This window comes from Tenrec ecaudatus, chromosome 3, assembly GCF_050624435.1.
Source record: "Tenrec ecaudatus isolate mTenEca1 chromosome 3, mTenEca1.hap1, whole genome shotgun sequence".
Classification (NCBI taxonomy): domain Eukaryota; kingdom Metazoa; phylum Chordata; class Mammalia; order Afrosoricida; family Tenrecidae; genus Tenrec; species Tenrec ecaudatus.
Genome location: NC_134532.1, coordinates 112,175,756 through 112,190,191, shown reverse-complemented (window position 1 = coordinate 112,190,191; position 14,436 = coordinate 112,175,756). Strand labels below are relative to the sequence as shown.

Below are 14,436 nucleotides of genomic sequence, written 5' to 3'. Positions count from 1 at the left end.
TGAGAATGAAATGGTTTTATTCTGTCTACATCTCCCTCATTGCTGCTCATTTGTCCTCCTTAAGTTGGTACTGAGCGCCCAGGAGGCGCGTCCCCGCCCACAGGGGGCGGGGCTCCTGCTGCCGTACAACGTGGCCGCGCTGAATCCAGGTTAACCGAGCGTCTCTAGGTCGCCGTACAACGTGGGGGCGCTCCTTCTCCTCGCCGTTGACGCTGACGCAACTTCCGATTCTGCGCAGTCCTCTTTAACCTCTGAACTCTCCAGCGCCTTCTTCCTCTTCCGGAGACGCTGTGTGGAGGTATGGCTGCTGCTTTCCTTTTCCTGGTGTCTAGTTTCTGCACAATCGGCTGCCATCCGTGAAGTCGCGGGAACTGGCGGCTCCTCGACTCACCCCTTTGAGCTGGGGTGGCAGTAAGGGGTTCAGGATCGGGGTTGGTGGTGAGCAGGTCCCCTAACTTTTGCTTGGGACGCCTCTCGGCTGAGCGGCTCCTGTGGAGTGGAGAAAGGCCTGAACACTCTGTCCCCGGAGCCCGCCGACTGAAGACGAAAGCCAGCCGTGCTGTCGATACTTGGGCCCTTGCGTTCGCGCCACGCCTGTGCGTTGTCTTGGGCGCCGGGCAGCGGGAGGAGCGCCCCGTCGTGTGGTGGTTTGAGAGTGGCTTGAGAGTGACAGGACTCCGCTGTGTTGTGAAGGTGGACGTCACGCGCCCTGGCTCTCCGCGTGGTTTGGGTTCCCACGATTATGTGCTTTTCGTGTAGTTAGCGGCAGGAAGTTGGCTGTGAACTGCCATCTGGTGACGGAAATCCCTCGTAGTGGGCCAGATTGGATAGACGACAGCCGCTTCACTCCGGCCCTTGTATGTCGTTGCGTTGGGTAGGCCGGGGAAAAACCACTTGGCCGTTCAGTTACAAAACCGGCTCTAGGCACGCTCATCGTGCCTGTTGCAACCCAGAAGCAGGTCATTTGGTGGACTAGTATTTGAAGGCACTGCTGTGAAGAGCAGCCGTTTCAATTGATGACAGGCGTGGAGCCGGGCGCCCTTAGGTTGGGGGTGTGTAGCGCTAGCGCCTTGCACTGGGTCCCCAGTAAAAGGTATACTTAGTCACGTGTGCTCCGCTGAAAGCCAGTTTGGACACCACCCCATGCAATATCAGGAGGCGCCGTTGATCAGAATTGTAACCAAGTGCCCGTTGCTGGTTAGTGGCAAACCATCGGCTCTTTAAATTTCTTTCTGCCCTTGAGTGAGCGTTTGCTGCGAGACTGCCTTCAGGTGGAGGTAACTCCCTGGGGGGTGCAGGCTTCCACCTGAGTGGTTAGCAGTAAAAGAGGCCCGATGAAGTGCTCCCAAAGGGGCCCAGGCATGAAAACCCCAGGGAGGTTAACGAGTGGCTACATGCGAGATCAATCTAAAACTTATTTCGTGTTGTGTTTTGCGGAATTGTTTTCACTGTGCCAACTTTTTAAATTCTCTTCATAATTAGGCATTCAAAATGGTTCAGCGTCTGACCTACCGGCGTAGGCTGTCCTACAACACCGCCTCTAACAAAACTAGACTGTAAGTACTTCAAATGTTTCAACACATATTCTCTCACTTACATTGCAAAATACTGACCCTTTCCTGTTTTGATCCTCTCCGTTTTCCAGGTCCCGAACCCCTGGTAACAGAATCGTTTACCTGTATACAAAGAAGGTTGGAAAAGCGCCAAAATCTGCATGTGGCGTGTGCCCGGGCCGACTTCGAGGGGTAAGGAACCCCATTTTTGTGAACAACAAGGGTTAAATGTCATTGGTTTACTCCCTTGGTAAAAGTCTGACTGGTTACATGTAAGGGCTCAGAATTACTAAGCATTCACAGACAAAATCCTCGCAAGAATGGCTATTTTTCATAAACCTAGTAGAGGAAATGCCATGTCAGGTCATTGGAGACTTTTATATATTTCTGCAGCCTAGTGTAGAGTTTGCGTTTTTAATACAGGGTAACCTGTTTCTGGTGTCGAAGCATCGCAAAATAACCTCAGTGCTTTCTCTGTAGGTCCGTGCTGTGAGACCCAAAGTTCTCATGAGGTTGTCCAAAACCAAAAAACACGTCAGCAGGGCTTATGGTGGGTCCATGTGCGCTAAATGTGTCCGAGACAGGTAAGTAAGACTCCAGTTGACTTCCCTGCCACATGTGTCTGTCTGCTATTGTGGGGGGGGGGGTTGCTGCTGCGCGCTAATTTTCAGTGTTGATATTTAAAAAATACTAGCGTTCTTACATAACAAGTTGCATACTTTTGAAATATTTTCTATATTAAGGATGATTATACCTGTGCAAGCCGATAAATAATTAATTCCAATCCATTCAGCCAAAATGTGGGGGCTTTCGATACAGAAATAAAGACGTTACGTATTAGGTAAAGAAAGACAGGCCTTTGTGACTTTGGCAGTGAGTGAGTGGCTTTGAGGTGCCGTGGACAGGTGTGAATATGTATTAATGTATTAATTGGTAGAAAAGGTATGTCTTAGATTCTGGGAAGCCCTGAGCTGGGTCTTCTACGATGCACCATGGGTAGGTGGATGGTGTGGGGGCTTTTTTAAGGCGTAGGAAAACCTTGTATGGTTGGAACAGAAGGCTTTAGGAGGTCACACTCAAAGGTAGAAGTCTACTTTCACATTGGAAACTTGCATAGAGTACACAGGTGAGTGGGACCTACATTTCCATCTCCTGTGAAGGTTGGAGAAATGACATATCCATCCAGACATGAAGAATGGGGGCGGTGAGGAACTACTGAGAGAGGAGAGTTCCCAGGAGGATGAAGGTGGTGAGAGAGACTGCAAACTCGGGGTTGATGTTGAAGTTTATGACAGACACTAGTGAGCACTTTGCTCCTCACGGGCCCATGAGAAGGGTTTCTTTCACCATTGGCTGGGGTGCATCCTATACTGCCCACACTGGTTCACAGAACTGGAACAGCACTAAGACTTAGTCCAAGGTTTATTAAGAAGCTTATTCTTTAATAGCTATTAAGTTGCATCTCCAAAGGCAACACATGTGGGGGGTGGTTGATTTTGATGTAAAGAGACTGGTTTCATGTGGGTACAAACAAATCAGGAAGAGCATTAAGGCTAAAACGTGGCCAAAGATAAAAACCCGAGCCTTAGTGGCAGGCCACAGGAGGGACAGGTACGTGTCGTTGGAGTTTCATTTTTAAATGCTCAGAATAATACCAGTGACCTTTTTTCTTTTTACTCCGTCCTTGACAAGTGAGGAAATTAACAGTATTAAAGTAGCCTTTCCCTTCCCACGGAGCCCAAGCACATAGTAGGCATGCATTGGGCTGCTCACCACAAGGTCAGCATCTCGTGACCCGCAGGTCACGAGGAAGATGAGTTTTTCAACTCCTGTAAAGAGTTAACAGTCTTCAGAAACCCACAAGGGCACTTCTACTCTATCCTATAAGTTATCAACTACGGGGCAGTGAGTTTTGTTTTTGATTTGGGACCTTACTGAGCCCCGTGGCACTGTGGGTTGGGCATTGAGCTGTTTTCCTCGTGGTAAGCAGTTCAAACCCACTAGCTACTGCAAGAAAGAAAAATGAGTCTGTCCTGATAAAAGTGGTCTTGGGAATCCTGGGTGGAATGGGTTGCGGTTGCACTGCCTTTGCGCGGAGCAAGTAGGCCCGTGACATGCCTAGTAAGTGGTAACGTTGAACCCAGATTCAGCGTGCACGTCTGCAAATCAAATACACAGTGTTGGGTCCTGATAGTAAGTGATGTTAAATTAAAAACGGCGTGGTTAGGGAACAGGCCTTCTCTGGAGATCATTTTAATTGTTGATGGGAGCCAAGGTAGGGGTGCGGCTGGTGCTGTTAACATGGAATTGGCAGGTTTTTCCTCTTAGGTGGCACTGCAGGGCGTAGACGTTGAGCCTGAAGGGGCCTGTTGATAGAATCCCAGCTCTTAGAATTTTGCTCTGCTAGTGTGGGGTTTTGTTTCTTTTTAACATTTCTTGTTCTCTGTACCGAATGCCTACTGTTTGTGGAACTTCTCTTGCCTTGTGTTAAACACTGCATTGGCATTCTTTTTTAATTATTTGCACTGTTTTCCTCTCCAGGATCAAGCGTGCTTTCCTGATTGAGGAGCAGAAAATCGTGGTGAAAGTGTTGAAGGCACAAGCACAGAGTCAAAAGGCTAAATAAATACAAATGAAGCTTGTTTGAATAATAAATGACTTGTTCTGTTATTTCTGTTGTCATTTATTAGTTTATAGGTGATGGATCTGGTGGCTTATTGTAAAAGTCAGTAGTTGCAGGAATCTTTTGATATATACCAGCTCTGGCCTCTGCTTACCTAGTAACAACTTACGCAGTCGTGTTCAAAGTGTTCACTATTCCTCGGCTCTGTTAGATTTCAAAAGAACCTCAGTCAGTAAAGGGCCTATGTGATAGTTTTAAAGTCATGATTTTTATCTTCAGTCTTCGAAACTCCATTTGTTCTTCAAGTGGTGAGAGGAGCAACCCCACCCACCCTATTTGCACAGGGCATTGTGGGAAGCCTTGGACCGCTAACCACAAAGCTGGCAGTTGAAAACTCTGGTTTGAATTGGGGGGTGGGGGTCACTGTAGGAATCAACTCAGACTGGCTTTGGTTATGGAGAAATGAGTAGGGGGGAAATTATAAGTCTTAAATGTCTTATTCAAGAGTTTTCCTCTTAAATAGAAATGTCCTTTAATCAACATTTTGCCTCAGGAATGGGATCATGGCTCATATGTGTCTTCATTGGCATTTTAATCCAGACGGGCTGGAAGTTTCATGTTTGTCTCCCCAGTGCTCAACAGTATCTCCATATATAGAACTCACTCTCCCTGTTTGTCAATGTTCTGAGTGTTTAATACATTTACCAATAATCCCATGTTAGAGCTACAGATGGAAAAGAAAAGGCTGGCTGCATGCTACTAGGATTTTTGTGAAGGATGTCTACTGATAGGCTCTAATTTACCTGTGATGAGTGCAACCATACATGGTAGATAAGAGTGGGCACCTGTCAATTTTTATTCTCAGACATTAGGTCTGTTAGGCTTCCTCAAACACCAGCTAATTAAATACTTGGAATAACCAAATTCTGTTGTGTAATGGTGCTAATTGAACATACTAGTAGAAGATAGAATATTCTTAGAAGGTACAACATACTTGGAAAACCTTGGGGGCCCTGGTCATGTAGTGATTACTGGCCTGCTAACTGCAGGGTCAGCAGTTAGACTCCTAGAAAGCTTTTATTCCTGTAAAAGGGTTACTGTCAGAAACCCGCTGTGACAGTTGTGTCTTGGCTTATCGGGTCCTTGTGAGATTGACTTAGTGACAGCCAGTTGGAGTTCTGTAACTGGTTCTGTAGTGTTTGGTAAATGATTAGATTTCTCAATTGCTGTGGAGGGGACAGCCTGAGCTCTGACCATATCACTTGCCCCTGTTCTGACTGGATTTTCCAAGTGTACTTCAATTCACTGACCCCACTGTAGGACAATTGGGTTGCCAAGAACATTTCCAAGGTTGTAATCTATGGAGAAGCACTGCTACAATCTTAATTTCAGGGAGTAGCTAATGGATTTTGAACCACCAACCAATTGCATATCATGAGTTCAGCAAAGAAAAATTGAGCTAGCATTGAAGAGTATGTAGTTCTGGTATTTTTACTTAAAAAGCATCTCCGGTAATTTTAAAACCATTGAAAAAGGATCCTCTTCAATTTCATTACATAGAAGTTTTAGCAGTGATGCCTTTCATATTTTCTGTTGTAGGCATAAAGTAGACCTTTTTACTCTTGAAATTATGCTGTATTGAATTTTTTTCCCCATTCACATTTGTGAACAGAATTTTCCCCAACAGTTTTATTGGCATATAATTCACATGTTATACGATTCAATAGTTCAATCACATCAGCCACCACAATGTTTTAGAACATAATTCTTCAATCTTGTACTTATTAAATCCCCATTGCCTCCCAACCTCCCTGCCATTCCACCATTAATTAGCTACTCTATAGATTTGCCTATAAAACAAGAATAACAGAGCTGGTCTAACTTCAGCCTAGATCTAGCATCTGTAACAACCCACCTTCCAATGCATTCTGCGTGCTACCTAGGCTGTTCACATCTTTGCTCCCTGATCAGGGGACTCAATCGTTTATATTTCCCCTTCACTATTAATTTTAATTAAAAACCTAAAATAGGGTGCTCAAAAGATTAAAAAAATTTCACTGAACAATGCGAATAACGGCTAGTCACATCCCTCAATTCCAGGGGGATTCGCCAGAGGCCGAGTCTGGACATTGAAGATGGATTTGGGGCTTCCACTCATCCAAACCTGCAAACTAGGATGTGAACAGGATCCTTGAGAGAGACTTTAATGGCTGTGCAGGCCATCCAATCCATGTGCTATACTTTAGCTACTTTGGGGTGGTATCTACATGTAGACTATTTGCAATTCTCTATTTTGATTCTTGGTGTTCTTACACATCAGATTGTGTCCCTTGATGGTTTTTGATTTAAATTCATGAGCATACTTACCTGTCAGGGGAGATACCATGATCATGAGGGTGGTTTTCCCAGGGCGAGGCTTATCCATTGCACTCCGGATGTGCTGACCCCTGCGATTTCCCCAGGTGTGGGAGACTCGACTGCATAATTTGTGGTAGTGGGGAACTGCGTTCGCGCTCTCCCCTGAAAGAAAAGAAATAAATAAATTCATGAGCTGGCATTGCATTTAGAAATTAAGTTTCACTCCTGGGTTGCAATGGGTTTGTTTTAGGATAGGAGATGTGCCTAGACTGGTGACCTTTGTTAAGTGTGGGCATTGGCCACACTTCAGCTCCCCTGTGCTTTAACTCTGCTCCTCATTGCACCCCACCCGCTCCCACTGTCCCCTTCCGTTCGCTTCTCCCACCAAATATTCAACAGGAGCGTAGAGGTACTCAGGGATGGTCAGAATATAGCAGAGCATTGATGAATACAGAGTCAACTATACCCAAGTGATCAGAATGGATTCTATAACTATTTGGGGTTTTGACTGCTGAAAAATGAAACTTGATTGAATCCAGTTTTGTGTGTGTGACTTAAAATATTCCTGATGGGGTCCTCAAAAGACATGTGAATCTAGTCAGTGGTTTTCTTTCTAAAAGTCTAGAATTTCTCCTTGCTTTTAAATTATATTAGAAGGATCAGGGAGGGGAGTGTATTTCACCCTCGAAAGCAAAGAGTCTCCATATGTTTCAGGAAATCAAGTTTACTTTCAGCAGCTTAAAAACAATTTTTACCTTCATGGTGATGAGCTTGGGCTTGCAGGATTTTAAAACTCAGGGCCGTGTCCAGCTTTTCCAAGGAGCACTGGTGGGGTTGCTGATTAAGCACTGGGGGGCTAGCCGAAAGGGCTGTGGGCCAAACCACCACAAGCTTCTCTGTGGAAGAAAGGGGAGGTCAATTCATAAAAATAAGTGCATGCTAACTATGAGAAGACTGATTTTTTAAAAACAGTCATAAAACAAAAATTGCATGTTAATTCAGTATTTTTAAAAAATCATTTTATTGGGGCCTTGTACAACTCATCACCATCCATCCATCCATTGTGTCAAGCACATTTGTACATTGTGGCCATCATCATTCTCCAAACATTTTCTTTCTACTTGAGCCCTTGGTATCAGCTAATCATTTCCCCCCTCCCTCCCCCACTCTCCTTCCCTTATGAACCCTTGATAATTTATAAATTATTATTTTTTTCATGTCTGACACTGACTAATATCTCCCTTCACCCACTTTTCTGTTGTTCATCCTCCTGGGAGGGGGTTGTATGTAGATCATTGTAATCGGTTCTCCTTTCTCCTCTCATCTTACCCTTACCCTCCTGGTATGGCTACTCTCAATATTGGTCCTGAGGGGGTTTATCTCTCCTGGATTCCCAGCTCTTATCTATACCTGTGTACATACTCTGATCTAGCCGGATTTGTAAGGTAAAATTGGAGTCATGATAATGGTGGGGGAGGAAGCATTAAAGAACTAGAGGGAAGTTGTATGTTTCATCAGTACTATATTGCACCCTGAATGGCTCTTCTCCCTACAACCCTTCTGTAAGGAGATGTCCGGTTGCCTACAGATGGGCTTTGGGTCTCAGACCACTCTGTACTCTCCCTCATTCACAATGATATGAATTTTTGTTCTGCGTCTTTGATGCCTGATACCTGATTTTATTGTCACCTTATGATCACACAGGCTGCTGTGCTTCTTCCATGTGGGCTTTGTTGCTTCTCAGCTGGATGGCTGCTTGTTTATCTTCAAGCCTTTAAGACCCTAGACACTATATCTTTTGATAGCCAGGCACCATCAGCTTTCTTCACCACATTTGCTTATGCACGCACTTTGTCTTTAGCAATCATGTTGAGAAGGTGAGGATCATGGAATGCCAATTTAATAAAACAAAATGTTTTTGCATTGATGGAGTACTTGAGTAGAGGTCCAATGTCTATCTGCTACCTTAATACTAAATCTATAAATATATGCACATAGATCTATTTCACCATCCTCATATATAAATATATTTACATATGTACATACCTGTTTTTAGACCTCTATAAGTGTCCTTTGCCTCCTAGTTCTTTCCTCTATTTCCTTTTACTTTCCTCTTGTCCCAGTATCATTTTCAGCCTTCATTTGGGTTTCAGTAATGCCTCTCAGTTACATTGCCCTTGATCAAGCCCTATTAGGCCTCTTACACCCTCCTTCCCATCGATTTTGGAGCACTTGTTGTTCCCTTGTCCCTGGGTTTATTAACATCCACTTCCTTTCCCCCACCTCCCCCTCTCCCATGTCCCTGCCCCCACAACCTTCAGTTCCATTGTTTTCTCCTCTAGATTGTTTATCCCACCTATCTCATCTAGATAGACATGCAGAAACAATAATATGCACAAAATACGACAGCAAAACAAAGCAACAAAAGAAAACAAAACAAAAGAATGACAAAAGAAAAGCCAAAAAATTTTTAAGCCTATAAATAGTTCAAGGTCTGTTTGTTGACCTTTAAGAGTGTTTTCCAGTCAAGTCTGATGGGGTGTGGCATGCCCTGGCCCCACAGTCTATTTTTGGTATTCTCTGGGGAGTTCATTGCTCTGCTCCCCTAACTGTTCTGTTGCACACTCTTGGTGTTCTGCCTTGGTGTGGTGGGGTCAGATTGGGCACAATTCTTGCACTGCACTGTCTCCAGTGTTGTCCCCTGTAGGGCTATGGGTCAGTGAGGGTTGGCGTGTCTCATAGTGGGGCTGGCCCTATGGTCCTCTCTGTGCATTGGCTGCTCTGAGCAGGAATATCATCCTCAGTGCTCTGTGGGCCAGGATGTGCTCCACTCTCTCCCTCCCCCTTCAGCCTGCGTGCTCTGATCAGACGTGTTCCTTTCTCTGAGCTGTAGCTTCAGTGCTGTCCTCTGAAGTGAATTCTTCGAGGACTGGGAGGGGTGCTCCACATAGTTGGGATTTGGGCTGGCCCCCAGAGTATTTCCTGAACTAGGGATAATCAAGATTGGATGAAGGCTTATTAACAACCTGAGGTATGCAGATGACTCAACCTTGCTTGCTGAAAGTGAGGAGGAATTGGAGCATCTGCTGATGAAGATCAAGGACTGCAGCCTCTGGTGTGGATTACAGCTCCATGCAAAGAAAACCAAAATCCTCACGACTGGACCAATGGCTGACATGATAAACAGAGAAATGGCTGAAGTAGTCGAGACTTTGGTTTTGTTTGGATCCACAATCAATGCTCATGGAAGCAGCAGTAGAGATCAAAAAACTTTACTGCATTAGGTAAATCTGAATAAGACCTCTTTAGAGTGTTGAAAAACAAGGATGTTACTTTGAGGACTAAGGTGCTCCTGACCGAAGCCATGGTATTTTCCTTTGCCTCATCTGCATGTGAAAGTTCTACACTGACTAAAGAAGACCTAAAAAGAATCAATGCATTTGCATGTGGTGCTGATGAAGAATATTTAAACTGTCATGTATTGTCCAAACAACAAACAAATCTGTCTTGGACGAAGTACTGGCCAGAATGCTCCTTAGGAGCAAGAATGGAGAAACTCATGAACTTTGGACCTGTTGTCAGAAGAGGCCAGTCCGTGGAGAGCCCATCGTGTTTGGTAAAGAGAAGGATCTTAACAAGATGGATCGGCTCAGTGGCTACCATAATGGCTCAGACAGGAACAATTATGAGGCCGGCACAGGATCAGGCAGTGTTCTGTTGTGTGTACATAGGGTTGCTATGAGAGAGAACTGACTCAGGGCACCTAATGACAACAAGGAAGAATTGGTCCTGTGAAAATTAATGCAAATTAATTCAGTCAAAATGTTTGGGACCTTTATGCTAGAACGGAAATTAGTTCAAAGGCCCTTATTATGTGGAGGAACAGGTATGAAACTTTAGAAACTACATATCTTATCAAACCCATTAAAACGAAATAGATTTCTTATAGCTGGTAGATGTTTGATGATTAAATATTACCATGGCACAAGTGGGAGGACTAGAGCTACTTGTGACTGTTACTGTGACAGCTACTTGTGTGCATCTATGTCCAACTCAGTAATGAGTGGCATTTGGTGGATAGATTAAATTGCCATGATGGTATTTACATCCAAGAAATCGGCAAAAGTTGCATATCTTTTTTTTTTAATCCTCAAAGAAGTTGGTAAACATTAGCAATAGTGTGCCACGGGTGATTACTCAAGTTGGAGTCTATTTTCACAACTTATGTACACAAGCGATACAATTGGCACCAGAAACTTTGCACGGTAGTATGTATTTGGTGACGCTTTGCACTTTGGGTTCTAGGGCAATAGACTCCTGGGGGAACTCGGTCAATTGGCATAACATGTATCATAACTTGTGAGTAGCCAGTTGTACATCTAAGGTTGGTGAGTGTGCTAGTTACATAATCTGGTGTCAACTTGAGACTATTATCCATTTGTATGCACATATTACTATGTCAGCAGGTCCACCTAGACAAGATAGGCTGGACAAATAATGAGAGAAGAAAACAACAGGACCAACGGTCCTGGAGGGACATGAGAGCGTGGGAGGTAGGGGAAGGGAGGAGGTGTAGCCCAACACAGGAACAAGGGAACAGCGAATGGTTCAAAACCAGAGGAGGGAGGGGAGGGGAGGACTGGAAGGGAGTGACCAAGAGCAAGGTAACTGAGAGGAACTACTGAATCCAGAATGAAGGCCAAATATGGTAATGGGTTGGGAGGAAAGCGAAAGGAAATAGAGGAAAGGAGTAGGAGGCAAAGTGCATACAGAGAAGCCTAAATACAGACATGTACATATGTAAATATATTTATGATTATGGGGGCAATAGATTTATATGCATATATTTATAGGTTCAGTAGTAGGGTAGCAGATGGACATTGGGCCTCCTCATGCATAATCCCCCAATACAATAGCACCTCGCCCTGCTAAGCAGCCATTGCAGGATACCCATCTTCCCGACATGATCACTGAAGACAGCCGTGTGTGTAAGCAAATGTGGTGAAGAAAGCTGATGGTGCCCGGCTATCAAAAAAAGATATAGCGTCTGGGGTCTTAAAGGCTTGAAGGCAAATAAGCGGCCACATAGCTCAGAAGCAACAAAGCCCACAGAGAAGAAGCACACGGCCTAAGCGAATACAAGGTGTTGAATGGACCATGGAGCAGATACAAAGGAACAAAAACAATCATTGTGTGATCACCTTCCTCACATAATGGCTGAAGACGAAAGTGTGCATAAGCAAGTGTGGTGAAGAAGGCGGATGGTGCCCGGCTACTGAGAGATATAGCGTCTGGGGACTTAAAGGCTTGAAAGCAAACAAGCGGCCTTCTAGCCCAGAAGCAACCGAGCCCACACGGAAGCAGCACACCAACATAGGTGACCATGAAGGACAGAGGAGACCAGGTCTCCAACATCAAAGGTGGGGTGGTGGTGAGAATCACATCACCGTGAAAGAGGGGGAGTGCATGATGGGGACCCAATGCCCACCTGTAGAGAGCTGAACACCCCTTTCAGAGGGGTAGTGAGGAGGAGATGGGTCACACAGGGTTCAGTGTAACAACAACGAAACTCAAAACCTCCCTCTAGTTCCTGAACGCTTCCTCCCCTCCCAATCATCATGACCCCAATCCTACCTTGCCTTGCGGACCTGGTTGTACCAGAGGATGTACAGCGGTGCAGTGGGGATCTGGAGGCACAGGGAATCTAGGACAGACGAACCCTTCAACACCAGCGGTGGGAGTGGCGACACCAGGAGGGAAGGGCATGTAGAAAGGGAGAACCGATCTCGGAGATCTATGTGTAACCTCCTCTCTGGGAGACTGGCAAGGGGGAGGCGGGTGAGGGGAGACGCCGGGGAGTGTAAGATAAGATATAATAATTATTTATAAACTATCAAGGGACCAGGGGTGGGATCGGGGAGGGAGGGGGATGGGGGGAAAAAAAGGGAAACCGAGCTGATTCCAGAAACCCAAGTGGAAGGTGAATTATGAGAGTGATGAGTGCAACGAATGTATAAGGGTGCTTTGCTCATTTGATGTATGTACAGATTGTGATAAGAGCCTTATGAGCCCCAATAAAAAGATTAAAAAAAAAAAGAAAATGATTAGGGCAAAGAATGTACGGATGTGCTTTATACAATTGATGTATGTATATGTATGGATTGTGATAAGAGTTGTATGAGCCCCTGATAAAAGGTAAAAAAATAAATTAATTAATTAAAAAAAAAAGAGTGAAGGGTTGGAGTGTAGACTGTCAATCGGGTCACAGCTTGAGGACCTCATTTGGAGGCTCTATGGCAGTGGTTCTCAACCTTCCTAATGCCATGACTCTTTAATACAGTTCCTTATGCTGTGGTGACCCCCAGCCATAACATTATTTTCATTGCTACTTCATAACTGTAATTTTGCTACTGTTGTGAATCAGGGGCCTCTGTGAAAGGGTCATTCAATTGCAAAATGCTGCTCTACAGAGATAAATAGCTCACTGGCGGCCAGATCCACTCTCTCTGCTTTGTATTCCTGTTAACAAGACACATGGAGCTACACTGATGGAGCCAGAGCCTTGGGGTTGGAGGAGCCACATGGAGACCCCTGCCAGCACTGAGATGCTTCCACCACCACTGGATCCAAAAACCTTTCCACCTACTGACCTGTGATCTTCCATTGCATGTGCTGTGAGTCTGAGGGGAATTTATAGACTGGCATTGGACATCTGGGCTAATATCAGACTTAGGGGCTTGATCTGGACTGGGATGGGATGTTTTCTTAATATACAATTACTCTTTGACATAAAGCTCTCTCTTATACACAAGTGAGTGTCTATGCATTGTTTCTCTAGTCTACCCACACTAACACAATGAGTATGGTCTGAGGTCTTAAAAACTTGTGAGGGGCCATCTTAAGATACCCTAGTTCTCTGAAGCAAATGACAAAGGAGCCTGCAGATGATTCAGAGAAGTGACTAGGCTGCAGGATCTTATACATGCACCATGGCCTCCTCTCCACGGGCATCAATAGAAATGGATGGTGCCTTGATTGAGTAAGACCACAGTAGATGGATCCTCATAAAGTGGGGGGAAAAGATGCAATAGAACTTCAAATTCTTGGGGGGAAGGGACAGACTCACTGAGATTGGTGAAATCCCAGAGACTCTTGCCCTGGATAGTCTTCAAACCTGGAGCTGAAATTATCTCCTCAAGCCACTTTTTCACTAAATATTGGTAACCTCACAAAGTAGGTGTATCACCTTTGGCTACAATACTCTCTCCAGAGAGTCTCCATGTTGTTGTTAGGTACAGACTCAGAGAGATTATGCACGAAAGAAGGAAGCACCCCCTGTCTGTCGCCATCCTCACAGGGACTCTTACAGTTGAGGCTATTGTTTCAGCCTCTGGGTCAGTCTGTCTCCTAGAGGGCCTTCCTCATTTTCACTGCCCCTCTACTTTGCCAAGCATGAAAGTTCGTGAGACACACCGGCCCCTCTGAGGAGCATTCTGGCTATACTTCTTGCAAGTTCTTTCGGCAGTCCATGGCACTTTCCCGATTTTTCACCAACACCACAATTCACATGCATCGAGGCTTCCATCTCTCAGGAACCAAGGCTTTTCTTGTCGTTGTGAAACCAATTAAAAAACAAAACAAAAAAACCCTGGTTTGATTAAGGTGAACCCAAGGCTTTTCAAAGATGTCCTTTGTACTAAAAATATCTCCACTTTGAAAAGTTTAAGCCCAATGAATATGGAATATCTGCGCAAATGATTCATCACTAAAGAGCAACCGCGCAGTGGGCACCTACCTGGCTTTCAGCACACTGAAGTTGGCGATCCCACAGCCAGAAAGAGCCCCGCCATTTCCCCTTGCTAGAAGAGAGCGGTGGAAACAAAGCTCTCCTGAACTGCTTAG

The 14,436-nt window shown here is 45.0% G+C and overlaps 1 protein-coding gene and 1 non-coding gene across 2 annotated transcripts; both read left to right on the top strand.

Moving 5' to 3' along the window:
* The first annotated feature begins 415 nt into the window (after positions 1-415).
* On the top strand, positions 416-4,208 carry RPL34 (ribosomal protein L34). Its single transcript, XM_075543941.1, has 5 exons — positions 416-438; positions 1,483-1,556; positions 1,646-1,745; positions 2,034-2,137; positions 4,095-4,208. The coding sequence occupies exons 2-5, from the start codon at positions 1,492-1,494 to the stop codon at positions 4,177-4,179; spliced, it is 354 nt and encodes a 117-aa protein (XP_075400056.1). The 5' UTR covers positions 416-438; positions 1,483-1,491; the 3' UTR covers positions 4,180-4,208.
* A 2,327-nt stretch (positions 4,209-6,535) lies between these two features.
* LOC142444223 (U1 spliceosomal RNA) lies at positions 6,536-6,699 on the top strand. The gene has a single exon (XR_012783874.1). It is a non-coding gene; the product is annotated as a U1 spliceosomal RNA (small nuclear RNA).
* The last annotated feature ends 7,737 nt before the right edge of the window (positions 6,700-14,436 follow it).

Excerpts from the sequence above, each read along its gene's own strand:
- RPL34 (XM_075543941.1), top strand. The coding sequence starts at position 1,492 with ATGGTTCAGCGTCTGACCTACCGGCGTAGGCTGTCCTACAACACCGCC. Across the intron at positions 1,557-1,645 it reads GCCTCTAACAAAACTAGACT|GTCCCGAACCCCTGGTAACA; the intron begins GTAAGTACTTCA and ends TCCGTTTTCCAG. Across the intron at positions 1,746-2,033 it reads GCCCGGGCCGACTTCGAGGG|GTCCGTGCTGTGAGACCCAA; the intron begins GTAAGGAACCCC and ends CTTTCTCTGTAG.